This window comes from Bombus affinis, chromosome 4, assembly GCF_024516045.1.
Source record: "Bombus affinis isolate iyBomAffi1 chromosome 4, iyBomAffi1.2, whole genome shotgun sequence".
Taxonomy (NCBI): domain Eukaryota; kingdom Metazoa; phylum Arthropoda; class Insecta; order Hymenoptera; family Apidae; genus Bombus; species Bombus affinis.
In genome coordinates this window covers 1082065-1095637 of record NC_066347.1, presented here as the reverse complement: position 1 = coordinate 1095637, position 13573 = coordinate 1082065, and the positions used below count along the sequence as shown (strand labels likewise).

At 40.1% G+C, this 13573-nt stretch overlaps 1 protein-coding gene across 4 annotated transcripts in view; it reads left to right on the top strand.

Moving 5' to 3' along the window:
• Window positions 1-13573, top strand: part of LOC126915448 (uncharacterized) — a 160044-nt gene that overhangs the window by 143902 nt on the left and 2569 nt on the right. For all 4 annotated transcript variants that reach the window (XR_007710198.1, XM_050720127.1, XM_050720128.1 and 1 more), the window contains one exon: window positions 11558-11773. Coding sequence is in view for 3 of the 4 variants with exons in the window: in XM_050720127.1 (XP_050576084.1) it covers window positions 11558-11773 (216 nt within the window). In the remaining variant the exon portion in view is untranslated. Of the gene's footprint in view, window positions 1-11557; window positions 11774-13573 lie in introns of those variants that run through there.

Genomic DNA, 13573 nt, shown 5'->3' with positions numbered 1-13573 from the left:
TCCGATACACCAGGACGGACTGTATCTCAAGCACGCTGGTACTTGATCTGGGAGCAACCAGTACCTAACCCAACAAATAACAATACAGTATTGCCCTCACGTAGCATACGGGGCCTAGGATCACAGCGCCATTATGCGCCAGCAGCAACAGAGGTTCCTCATCGGATTCCTCTTCCTATGCTCTGTTACCGTACACACAACACTCTTGGACAACAACGGACAGACATGAATCATCCATCCTTCTTCCACCAATACTTAGAGCTTCACCATTCTCTGGTGGCCTCCTCTTCTCCGCTGTCTCACCGGATCCAGTACGTTTTCAATACTTAATGCACCATGGATGAAGCCCCGTTCAATTACTCGCAACACGATACCATGGCTATTTATTGTGGTCTGCCGAACGGTTGGATATCTCTCTTCCTTTTTCTTCCTTACTGCACTTCTTTCTTATTCTGAAACCATCTTCTTGTTTTTCTTCTTCTAACCTGTTCTTGTGTCTACGCTTCTTCGATTTCCACTGTGCCATTATTTTTTCGCCTTGCTATCTATACACAGAAACTGTTCCGTCCATTGTCCTTGACGTAATACAAACTGCATTAGGATTCTTTCGTGTTTTTGAATCGATTTCAGAGAAGGAAGTTTGAGCCTCTTAAACCAAAGTTCTGTGAGGTTCTTAAACTTAAGTTTTTATAGCAGTTAACAGGTAAAAACTCTGGGAATAATACGTGACAAGGAAATTTGTTTTGTTGAATTTAGTAATATGGTTAGTTGATTGGAAAGAAGTTATTATAATCCAACAGAAAACAATATCAAATAATTTACCAAAAAAAGTTGAATCTTTTATCAGGAGGAACTTATTTTCCTATTTTATAAAAAACTTTCCCTCAGAAAATCAAGTAAATCTAAACGAGATGTCTTCCCATAATGCTTGCGAGTCCTCCTTTCACTGGTTCCTCTAACACAGTTGCGCCCCCTACAATTTTCAAACTTCCCCGGAAGAGGTCGCAGCACGGACAACTTTATTACTATTTTCTCGCAATGTATCGCGTTTACGAGCGATATTCTGTGAATTTCCGGATCAAAAGAGAGACAGAGTGAGAGGCAGAGAGAGAGAGGGAAACTTCATTGCGAAGAGATTACTGAGGGCAGATACCGAGAAAGGTTATTCGAGAAACCATCCCTTCGCAGAAGCGGGACGGCGTGCAACATGGCGAACGTAATGGACGATCGTTCACGAGCGGCTTTCACACGATAAACAATCGATACTCGACGTCCTGTTGTTAATCCAGGATTATCGTCCTCCGGCAGGGTGGAGGCTGTTATCGAGCAACCAGGAAGCAATTGGAAGCCCTTTTCACGCTGAGAGCTATTCTTGACGCGGATTGCTATCGTCTCGCGAGCTATCTTTCATTTGCCGACGAGATCGCTCTTGTATATCCCCTAGAAAGACATATGACAGCTATCATCTTTATATGAAATTCTATGAAACAGTTTGTTGTTTCGAAAACGGCGTTCATGCCTCTGGAAACGTCTGTACTTCGAAAGGACATCGACCAAGATAATTAGCATATATCAGTATCATGGAGAGAGATGGTGGATCTCAAATATGAAATCTCAACTCGACACTTCACGCACTCGGAAGATGCAGATTCGTACAATATAAAGATCGCACGAGGATAATATATAAGTCCATTTTCGTGAATTTTATGACTTTTATGCCTTTCATCCTTATCAATCGATGCCATTCAGAAGAATATCCCTCGAACCTTTACAGTTATCCCATTGCTACTTCGATCGGAATTTTACTCCTAATGTTTGAATTATTTAAAAAAATCGCAGCAATGAATAAGCGAATCTGCCATTCAGTAAATAAACGATTTCGTTCTGCGTGATCGCTGAGGTGTCTCGTAGTGGCTGACGGTAACATCTATTCCGACAAGCGACCGCGACTCACGCCACTCTGTCTCAACCGACATTGTAACGATCGCATCTAGATCCTCCACTACGGTTACTGCTGCTTCGTGTCAGGGACATGGACGTTTCCACTCGATCGGTACGGCCTCTTGAATAAACAGTAAACCGCCAATATAGTTGTTTTGAATTGGAACCTTTCCACGTAGTCTTCTCTTAGATGGCTTTTCTAGTAACTTTAGAAACCATAGAAGGCGGTATATTTCTTTAAAATTTAGTACTTTGACATACAGATGTATACTACATATTCCTACGTAGTTTCATTGACTGACAATCATTAGCATCTTTATTTTTATATTTATTTATTTGTTTAATATTTAATATGAAAGCGTAAGGTTAGATAATCCGTCTTATGAATATTATAAAATTAAATAGTTCGATTTATGACTATTTCTCAATATTTTACAAACGTGAAAAAGGATAAAGACAAACATGTCTGGCTCGAAAATCAAATAAAAAGACAATTTTGGAAACATAGGATTGATTTACAGCGTATTTATTCTAAAACTGCTCTCCTTGAAAGAATAGCTTCATTAATTGTCTAATTAATTAATAACTTATAAAGATACAATGTTGCACATACGCAATGAACGTAAAAGAATTTAACTCAACCATGAAAAAAGGAACTAATTGATGTCCCTGTAAATACACGGTCAAATGTAAATGAAAGATCGAAGAAAGCAAAGCCGGGGGAAAATTCGAGAAGCACAAAAAAGAAGAGATTGAAATTAGATTACCTTCTAGTAGGTAAGGTCGAAATGAATGCAGATTAAAAGCGAAAGGAAGAAAACGCAATGGAGCTAGTGCGTGCCTCCCGGGGGCAGACGTCTCCTGACGTCTTTTTCAGAGGTCGAACGAGACATGACGCATCGCGGAGCGCGGCTTTACACGTTGCTGCCTTCTTCCTCTCGTCCATTCCCCAGTTACGATTTCTCACATTCGGTAATACGAATTGCCGTTGGTGTATCGTTTATACACCTAACAGCCGATGTACATGCGACAGTAACAATAACAACGAAGCATGACAAAGTAAGAAACTCTAGCGCTAGACAACATCAACTTCTAAACTGGCAAAGAGTTTTAAGCGCTGGCAAATAACAGCTTGAGGTCGGGCGAGATAGATAAGAGGTCAAAAGGTTCAACCGTGAGATCCCGAGATTCTCGAAATAGTTGTACTATTAACAAATCTTCGCACGCCTCATGGCTTACCCCGTGCGAAAACATCTGCTTGCTTACTTTAACGGATTTGTCTAGCTGTTTCGCGATTCGCGATAGTCATTCATAGTGATCGATACTGTTAGAATTATTAGATTTTAAGCTTTCAAGCTTAATAATGAACGTCACGCTTTTAGGCTTTTTTCAGACGACAATCGTGTTATGAATTGCATTTTTGTTTAGTGAACATTATCTACAGTTCACTTCTTCGCAAATACTTGAATACCATATCCATCAAATGGCAAATACTGAATATCATGTCACCTATATCCACTTATTTAGGTCTTGAAAACTAACATGCAGAAAAATTGGACAATATGTCAAACTAGTATAATAAATATGTTACATATGTGACATAATTCCTACATAAAACCCGAAGAAGTAGGACGCAGAAAATTCCACCGTACAGGAAATCGTTCACCATCGCTATAAATTCTACTGATCTCGATTCACAGGATAACTATATCCCGCGTTCACGATCAAAAAAAGATTGAAAGCACCGTTGTCTTCGCATCGTGTGCTCGTAAGCTAAAAATAATAGCTCGTTGCTATTTTGGTGGAAACCCGTTACGGGTTTATGGTTCGAACGAGATGCTCGCGTCTCCGGTAACGTGTACAAACTGACCTAACTTCATCCAACAGCCTCAACCAGATTGGTTCAACCCACGCGTATGAAAAGCAGAAGAAGAGGAAGAAGAAGAAGAAGAAGGAGGAGGTATCAATGAGAATACCAAGCTGTGATTCCTGGAACGATCAACGACCGATAACTCTTTAGCCCCGAAGACCTAAACAATGCCGGATATTCGTATCACTTGTAGGATAGTAGATAACCTCTCTGTCCTCGTCGTGCTCCCTTTTCAGTTTCGTTTTCCCTCTTTCTCGGCAGCGCTTTCCTGTTGCCACGGGGAGTTGCCGACAAGGCGGTCGTCGATTGCAATTTGCCGATACGTTTCTACCTGCCGCATTGCGCGCCGTGTTTCCTCCCTTTCTCTCTTTCTTCGCCTATTCTTCTCCTTGTCCTCTTTACATGATCCCCCTTTCCCCGTTTTATATTCTTCTCTCCCTATCTATTTATCTATATCTCCTTCTCCTTCTTTCCGTCCGAGTTCGGCTTAAAATCCGTGTGTCGAGACCAGTCGATTTGTACTAGCCTGGTACCGGGAGATACATCTTTCCCCAGGTAACTACCCATAGAGAGCATCTAAGCGGTGGATCCGAACCGACTGGCCAATATGTATCGCTGACCTGACTCGTGTGTATATGGCACCCTACCTACTTGCAACGTAATATTGACACGAATGAGACCAGATACTCACCAGATATAGGCTTTTTCCCGACTAACTACCGCTGTGTTATCTACCTATCTGATTTGTGTGTAAAGTCTCGTTTAAATTAGTCAAGTTATCTGAATTCAAGCAACTTGAGACCACTTTACTATTCTCAACCTTGAAATATCCTTTTAAATTCCTTCTCATTCTTCTTCTCATTGTTTACTTGTCAAGTAACTTAATGTAAGCTGTTGTAAATCCACTTATAACCTAATAATAGCCGATGATGTTAAGTCAATAAGTTAATAAATATATTGAGGATTAATAAGTATTTGGCTTGTATATGTCATGAAGCATTCCAAGAGACTTTTCTCGACTTTACAGGACTACAATATATCAACTGTAGATTAGGGTACAGCTTGTCATTGCTGGAATCATACGGCATGACGGTTCACAATGGATCGTTTTCTTAAGCCAGCAGAGGACTCGATCAGGCATCGCTTTAACGACGTAGAGTGACGAAGGAACTTGGCTCGATGTCTTAACAATTGTACCGTTTGTGCACGCTGTTTGCTCGTGCATTGTGCATTGCACATATAATATTAAATCCACGACACGATACGCCTGTGAGAACTTGTTTTGCAAGTTGAAAAACAGTATACATACTAAAAATAAGATTACTTTCAAGTGTTTACAATGGTGGTAAGAATATTTTAGGCTAGACAGAATTAAAATGACTAATATAGTCGTTTTATTATTTCGAATAATCTATGAAGCGATCTATTTAATTCTTTGTAGTCGTAACATATTAAAATTAATCAGACTAGTATTTAATGAAATAACTAACAACATTCTTATCGCAACAACACTGCCAACCCGAAAGGCAAAAGCCAACGTTTATTTATCATGACACGGTAGAAAATGTACTCGATATTATCTCTTTACCATCGTGAAGAAAAAAAAGAGGTAGAGCTTCGACAGCTCATCCTCCTACAATAGAAGGTGATATTCGCGTTCGTAATGGGTGTGAAGACGCGGCGTGCATAAAAGAGTCCGCTATACATTTGCAACGGGTATCCAAATGAGTCGACAATCTGTACTCGACATGGCCAATATCACTTTACCTGATAACGCGTCATGTGCTATTTTGATGATGCACCACCAAAGACGTGAAATAAAAAATATTGTGTAAAACATTGTGACAAACAACAAACTTAATATTTTTGCATAACATGGCTAACTTATACATGGTATAATATTCGGTGATAGGTACCCGTTTCCTTAAATCAAACCCATGCCGTTGCCTTTTGATTCCCATGAAAGTTCCGACTATTTCTTTTTCTTTTTATGTTGTAACAAAATAACAGGAGAAGCAAACATCAATTCTCTAGGCGAGCCGCCAAGGCTCGATAGCATTGACCATTCGCTTCCTAGGCTAGGCCAGTGTCTTTTCATCAATTATAAGCGTCAATGCGCGTGCGAGCGCGCAAGGGGAGGTATGATCGCAACGCGTACATGTATGCGAAACGTGTAGATGAGAACATGCACGGGCAGGGCAGGGTGCCAACCCATCCGTGGGCGGTTCCGGCCGATTCGCTCGAATAGTCTTGAAATGATCTCGAAGAACTTAAGACTTTCCCATGGTATGTAGCGCCCCCATTGACAGGCGGGCAAGTGTATCAACAGGAGGATACACTATCTAAGAATTGTTATTCCAAAGAAAGTAAACCGTACCACCACTATCCTGCCGTCTAGCGGCGTGGTCCTTCGGTTATTAATGGCAGCAGTGGTGGTCGCTCGTCCGTGCAACACGGGCGCAAAAGTGTGCATCCGGTTTTCTACTGGCGCGCAAAGCTCGTTCTTCTCCTCCAGCCTCCTAGAAACCTCGCGCTGGCGTTGCCACCATGACACTGCTCCGCAACGCTGAAGCGGACGACCTTGCGCTGTTCGTAAGAACAAGAACCTTACAAGCGCGCATCATGCTTCGAGGGATCGACCCGTCTGTTTTTTTTCCGCTCCTCTTTTTGTTTTTATTCCTGAGTCACGATTAATGCGTTTCAAACAGCCGACCTGTGAAATTGGGACACAGATGCATATCATGCTTGTGCGTTGATTGCACGAAAATTAAAATTCATATTCGTAAATCTGTGTTGATTTTATATGAGTTCGCTGGTTTCCTAAGTGATCTTGCAAAATGAACTAAATGAACAGAACCTGAAATATCAATTTCATTCAATCCATTCTGCGACTTATATCAAGCTATACTTCCTCTTCCATATTCGAAAGTATAATAGTTAAACGAAGCCAAACCATCGATAACATAAACTGCTATTTGTTCAATTAAAGTAACAATACACACATCGTTTAAAATAATAACCGTACCAAGAAAAAAACGTAATTTTAAGCAGCAACCTTAGAAAACGCTAAATGTACAACAATCATATCCTATTCTCTACCGATGAAATATCCAAGATCGACGTTTCTTGTATCGTGTCTCGCGGCTTTTTTCTGCTTGTTCTTTCGCTTTTCTAGTTCATTTCCCTTGCTACCGCGCATTGCTCTTATTGGTCTGTTTGCGCAGGCTTGACTGGCTCCCTCTGTATCCCTTACACATGGAGTGTAACACGCGTGCGTGGCAGCTAAAGGTGCACCACAGGGGAGACGACAGAGCCGATACCCCATTACGTGTACTTCGTTTATTTTGCGGCTTTGCACGTTACAGATCTTACTATAATATTCCTTTGTACTTACAGCGGCGAGATTCCCTCTCATTATACTTTTTCTCGCGCCAACATTATACGGTGCGCGCCCTATTTTCTTCCCCGCTCCTCAATGTTCCCCTTCGTCGTATTTCGTTTCTTCTTTTCTTGTTTCTCGCTCCAACGTCGCCTCCCTTTTCGCACTTCCCTTGCTCGCGTTCAATTCCCCTAAACTCTTCTTCACCAGTCACTCTCGACTCTCAGTTTTACACGCACGCTATAATCCCGTGGCACATCATCCGTCGATTCCAAAAAAGAAACGTCAGGACTATGAGATCCAACGCGCGGTCACCTCGATTTCAACCTGCATACATTCTATTTAAGATGGATGCTTTTTGCGGCTCTCGAACCCTATCGATTTATACCGGGACTACGCATCTTGATAGAGGGCAGAAAAACGCAACAAAAAAGAGACTTCGCTCTCATTACATAGATGGGGTTGATTGCTCTTACATGTTTCCCGCCATTTGGCATACTGCCAAGGAAACAATTGAGAGAATTTATACGATGATTTTGAAACTTGTGTTACATATTGTCGTTGATGAGAATTTAGTGGATGTTCGTGTCAATTTTACGTTGGATCAAAGTATATGAAACACGATTAATCGCATAAACGCCATGTAAGCTGATGACTTATGATGTTTGTACAGTTATTATACAATTAAGAAGAAATTAAATAATTAGAAATTTTTAACACTATAAACTATTAAAACTTTGCCACATTAAATGGATTCTACGGAATATAGTCATGTAACCAATTTTTTGGCTATAGATTTTTCGGGAGTGCACAAAGGTAGATCACATCGAAACCGATCGAATTCAATAGAATTCACACGTTATCAAATGTCACCGCTTGTTTTGTTTTTCGTAAGATAAAATTACCCTACCTTAACAGATTCTTTTATCCGTCCAAAAACAAGTGGGTCGAACAAAGAAATGGAAAAATCCATAGGTTAAAATGGGTGTCGGTTGACGTCGTAAATAGCTCCTCCTTTGGATTTATGCGTAATCTACGCTGACCCACGGCAGTCGATTTAATGTTGCAGAGTTATGCGTCAAGGATAAACAGGCCTCGTTCGTCCACTCGCCTTTGCAACGCTATTGTAACACACGTTTAAATACGCACCTACACGCATAAAGGACACAGGCATATGATTGGAAACAGAATAGAACAGCCTTACGTCGATGCATATGCATGCGGGATTGTGTCACCATATACACGCATGCCTACGTATATGCGCGAACAACCTCACATACGAACAAGAGGTTCGAGCGCGTGCGCACTAGAGGGATGTAGGACAGGTTGGGAAGCGTTGGTGCGTCAAGTAAGCAGCACGCGCGTGCACAGGGCCGCGAGGTGGATGACGCGCTGTGCACAGGCGCAGAACCCAGACCTAGGTCAATCTTTGACGGCCCACGCCAGTCCCTGCGAGGGAGTAGCCGGGCATAACGCGTTCTGCGATGAAGCTGGAGAGAGAAAGGTCGATAAGCAGACGAAAGCAAAGAAGAATGAACGGAGCGGGAAGAAAAACGGGAGAGGAGGAAGAGCAGCGTGCGGTGCTATAAGAGTTAGCAGGACGGTGCGTGGGTCACAATGTCCGTAGGGTACAGAACCCTTGCTCTTTTCTTCTTTCTCCTTTTTCCTCCTCTTCTTCTTCTCTCATAGTCGTGGCCGTCGCCGTAACCGTCCCCGAGACTCGTCGTCGGTCGGTCGAACCGTCGCGTCGCATCGGTTGATCCATAGCACGACTCGTTATGGGAAGCACACGGGATATTGTTGCTCGTATATATGGAGAGTACGAGGGAAGTGCGCCGTACTTGTACTATGCAGATGATTCCGCGATATGGGCTATTCATTGCGAGTCATTTAAGAGTTTATGCGGTGGGTACGAGCCGCGGCCGCGTACGCGCGTTATGTTATTATATTGCGTATCGAAAGGTCCGCTACGCTGGTAACGCATGCACTGCTGGTTGATCGTAGCTTGCGGTCCTTCGCGCCGTACGCGCCGCGAACACAGCGTATGGCGCCCCCTTCTGCCTCAAATATATAACCAGTCAGGCATAGTTACTAGATGACAGAGGATCTAGGAACGTGCCTAGTTCATGTTTTGTTCTTTCATATTTATTCACGTACAACGAATGATTTTTATGTCTTAACATACTTTTGGAAGTTATATGCTTTTGGAAGTTCTTCTTATATCTACTACATTCACTACAATATAAATGCAAATATAAGAAATCAAAAAATATCTAATCTAGAAATATATTTAGTACAGATAATGGGGACATCGCTCCTCAGATACTGTGAAGTCCACATTTAAAGAAAACTTGAAAAAGAAGAGTTTCATTTTTGAATATATATTGACGAATATTTAATATCCTCACGAAACGAATTTTGGTTCATGTAGGAATCATCCTACGTAGTTAAGACAATACTATCTAAGGATGAAATTTCTCAATCAATAAACTGATATATGCACACTTAAGGGAACTAAGGTTTCTGTCCTGTAACAAATAAGAAACTTAAATGATGGTACAATTACATATTATAAAAATAATTGATATTTCAATATGATAACTAGTACTTCGTGGAATAACAGTTAATTCTTCGTTTTAAAAGTATTCGTCATATTATATACAATGTTAAAGTCATAGTAAAAGTAATAGAGCATCAAGTTTGCGTAAACGAACCAGATTATGCAATTTTAAAGACGGTTGAATATGATTAGTCTAAGCTAAGGATATCAGCTGGAGAATCGCAACATATTTTTCTTCGGTGAAAATTATGTTCCTATACGAGGAACAACATTTCCTTGGAACAGGAACAATAGATACAGCACGGCTAGACGCTCATATACATGCTTACCATAGTGGCTCTTTTGCAGAGTATCGATGAATAAACAGGCAGAGTTGCGATAAAACGCCCGAAGCTGTCCGTGGCCGGTGTGTTATGCATGCGAGAGAGCGAGGGTAAATGACGGAGGTGGCAGCGTTGATGATGGTGGTGATGCAAAACATGATAATAATAATGACGACGTAGACGTCGCCGAGAATGAAACGGACACGCGTCTACCCGCGTTTCTTCGAGTTATATGCATACGAACCAGATCTCAACTAACGGAATGGAACGCTGAAACTCGATGATCGGCACTCGATTATCAAATTTCTTTTTTCTCTTTACTTCTTATGAAACAACTATTTTCTTTTATTTGTTATTGAGGTTAATGTGTTAACGTAACGTTATATTTGTAATTTCTTTTTACTCAGTTTATGTTATTGCATTTTTTCGAATCCATATTGCAATTGAAAAGTTACATTTTCTATAATTTAGAATTTAGAATTTAGAAAATATTTTCGTTATAATATCAAAATATCAAGGACAGGAAATAAATAATAATATGCAACATGCATTAAAATAGCAAATAAGTTACAATTCAATCTAATATCAATATTATTAACTTCAAAATAACAAAACACGACATGTATATCACATTCACAGTATTCTGCTAAGGATTAAGGATTCGGTTAAAGACATAATCCTTTCTTAAATTCGAATTTTTTGGTAATCCAATAATTAACATTTGATGGTACCATACTTTTAACCTGTTACTAACTCGTTATTCTTTATCCAGATTTAAAAGTCAAATTTATTAGACAAAGTGAAAATCAAAACAATGGAACCATTAAAAAAGAATTGTTTAACTCTTTCGTTATGTCGATTTAATTTGTTTAGATTGAATTCTTAAGATCGAAAGATCGAAACTTCATAATACTGTCCTTCCTTACCTGCTACGCAAGTATAGTGTTCGTTATCTTGAGTTACTTTACAAAGTAGACCGATAAATTGAAGGGGAAGAAAAATTGGGATTTCCAGCTACCAATCGTCGAATTAAGTCGCGATATCACCCACGCGATTGACCTCCGGTCGAATTATCTTCGTCGTGGGTTCCATTTGCTGTGTTCTTTTCAATTGGCTACTGTTGCATCAAAGATCTTACTGCATCGCGTATATATGTATGCTCGAAAGAGGAAATTCATTCTCTCGTTCATTCCTCGCTTCAATCGCCGAATGATTATGTTAGATATTGTTAGAAAAAGTCCTACTTTCGGTTTATTTTAAATTCTTCGATGAACAGGTTGTGTTTCATTTATATTTTCAATCATTAGTAAACTCTGTACGAGGAAGTAATGTATCTATATAGATTAGAATGATCAGCTGTACAACGATTTTAATATAAATCATATTATGCACTTGACAGTATAGTAATCCTTTATATACTCTGAAAAATGTGCGAATTCCTGGAGGCCGGTGCATGAAAGTATATTTTCGATATTTCTTTGCAGGAAGAGTACAGCCAACGAAGACGCTTATCCACTCCCAGCGGCAGTCCCAGCCCGCCCAGACCGACAAGGCTGTCAAGATCTACGGGTACACTCACCAGAGAAGAGGAATCCTTTTGCGAGTCAAGCAACACCCTTACCAGAGAGAATCAGGGACAAGAAGCTGAGAGAAAGGGCTGGTTCAAGTCTCTGTCAAGGAAGAACAAGTCGAACATTAAAGTAAGTTTCAGCTCTTATGAGATCACATCATATTCTAACAATTAAATCAATATCCCTAAAGAAGTAATGAGATATGTTATAAATCTGCCCAACGATTTATGAACGTTTCGACTTGGAAAAGATACAAATGATCAAGGGGACACGGCATAAAGTATTCCGGTTTATGACATCATTCATCCGAATCGGTTCTCCAAAGTAATCAAATTCCGTGAACGTATTCCACGAGAGCCTTTCCAAAATTGGTAATAAGTGGGCGACGTTACAGTAGAGAATGGGATTCCGAGGTTCCCGAGCTATGTTGTATGCATAATATCACGATGAACACCTCCACAGTGTCGCGACACATTTGCATCGAAAATTAAAGAGCTCCTAATTAGCTGATAATATCTTTATCCTTAAGAGGCATCTCTTCCATGCTCGTGATACTTTAAAGATATCAAACTGTTTATTATCGATAATGTTACATATGAACCTGTAAAATATTTGTTCTTAATTTATCAGTATCTTGTAATTCTAATTCGTCGAACTGACTAATTTAAAAAATATTCTTTCCGAAAAACTCCGATTAAAAGAAATTAGCTTTTTCAATTCTTTCGAACGCTAAATCATTAGAAACTCAATTGGTTTATTATCAGTTAAATAAAAGTAAAACCATAGAATCACAATATTCTCGTAAGTTATTTATACAAATTATTATTTACATAGGTTTCAAGGGTTTCGAATCGCAAAAACAGAACAAAGGTTTCCGGTTTCGAGATTTCCAGATATCAAATATCCCACCGCCAATTTTTTCTTCAACATCACACATCCCCCCCCCCCCCCTTCAATGACACGGATACAAACTCCTATCGAATCGACAAGAAGTCGAGCTGTTTTTTATGTTGAGAGACTCAGAAGCTAAGAGTATATGATTTTTACAAGTTGCATCTGATAATGAGCGGATGGATCGTGTGTCCGGTTATCGAGTTCGCGGCGAGCCGACTGAGCAAGTTGGTGCATTCATCAGTCGGTAAAGGTCGCTACGGAGCGGAGCCATTAGGCCGGTACAACCTCCAATTACCTGTTTGATTAAATGCTTAACTAACTCTGCGCTCTGTGGTTTAATTTAATCGTGAGATTAAGTGCCGATCAGGGGGCTGCCTAGCTTCAACCATCGTCCGCGGAATAATCTCTGTCAGGCACCGATTTCGATTCTCTCTGACCGCTTCGATAGGCCGCGCCTGGTCGTCTCTCTGCGGCTATTGCCGTTCGAGATGATTGCGTGCGCGTGAATCTTACCGTAAACGATAATCTATAGAGGATGAGTCGATGGACCAGGGAACCAGAGATCATGACTCACGAGGGTGCCACGGATGGAGAAACATTGGAAACAAGCGAGACGCCAGTATTTTTCTCGTTCGTGTAAAGAATATATCTTTCTACCAGGGTTTATTATATTTCGTATAATGTAAAATATATCGAATTATTCTGTACTTTGCACACTTTCTTTTTTGCTCTTCTTCGTCCGTTTATCAACGAATTATGATCTTATTTCTTTCCCATTTCGTACCACTTTTATATTGCTCTTTAAAAAGCTCTATTATTTCCAACTTTGGTTTGGCATAAATTTCTATAGTTATCACGAAGAACTTCATATATCATTTTGAATCAATGGTATAAATCCGTGTTTCTTTCAATTAAATAAGGCAATATTTGTTTTTCTTGTTATTCAAGGTAATAAAAATATAGTGTTACAAATTGTTTTCTCAGAAACTAATCAACATATTGACTTCATTTTTTCTCTGATTAAATGGTACGGGC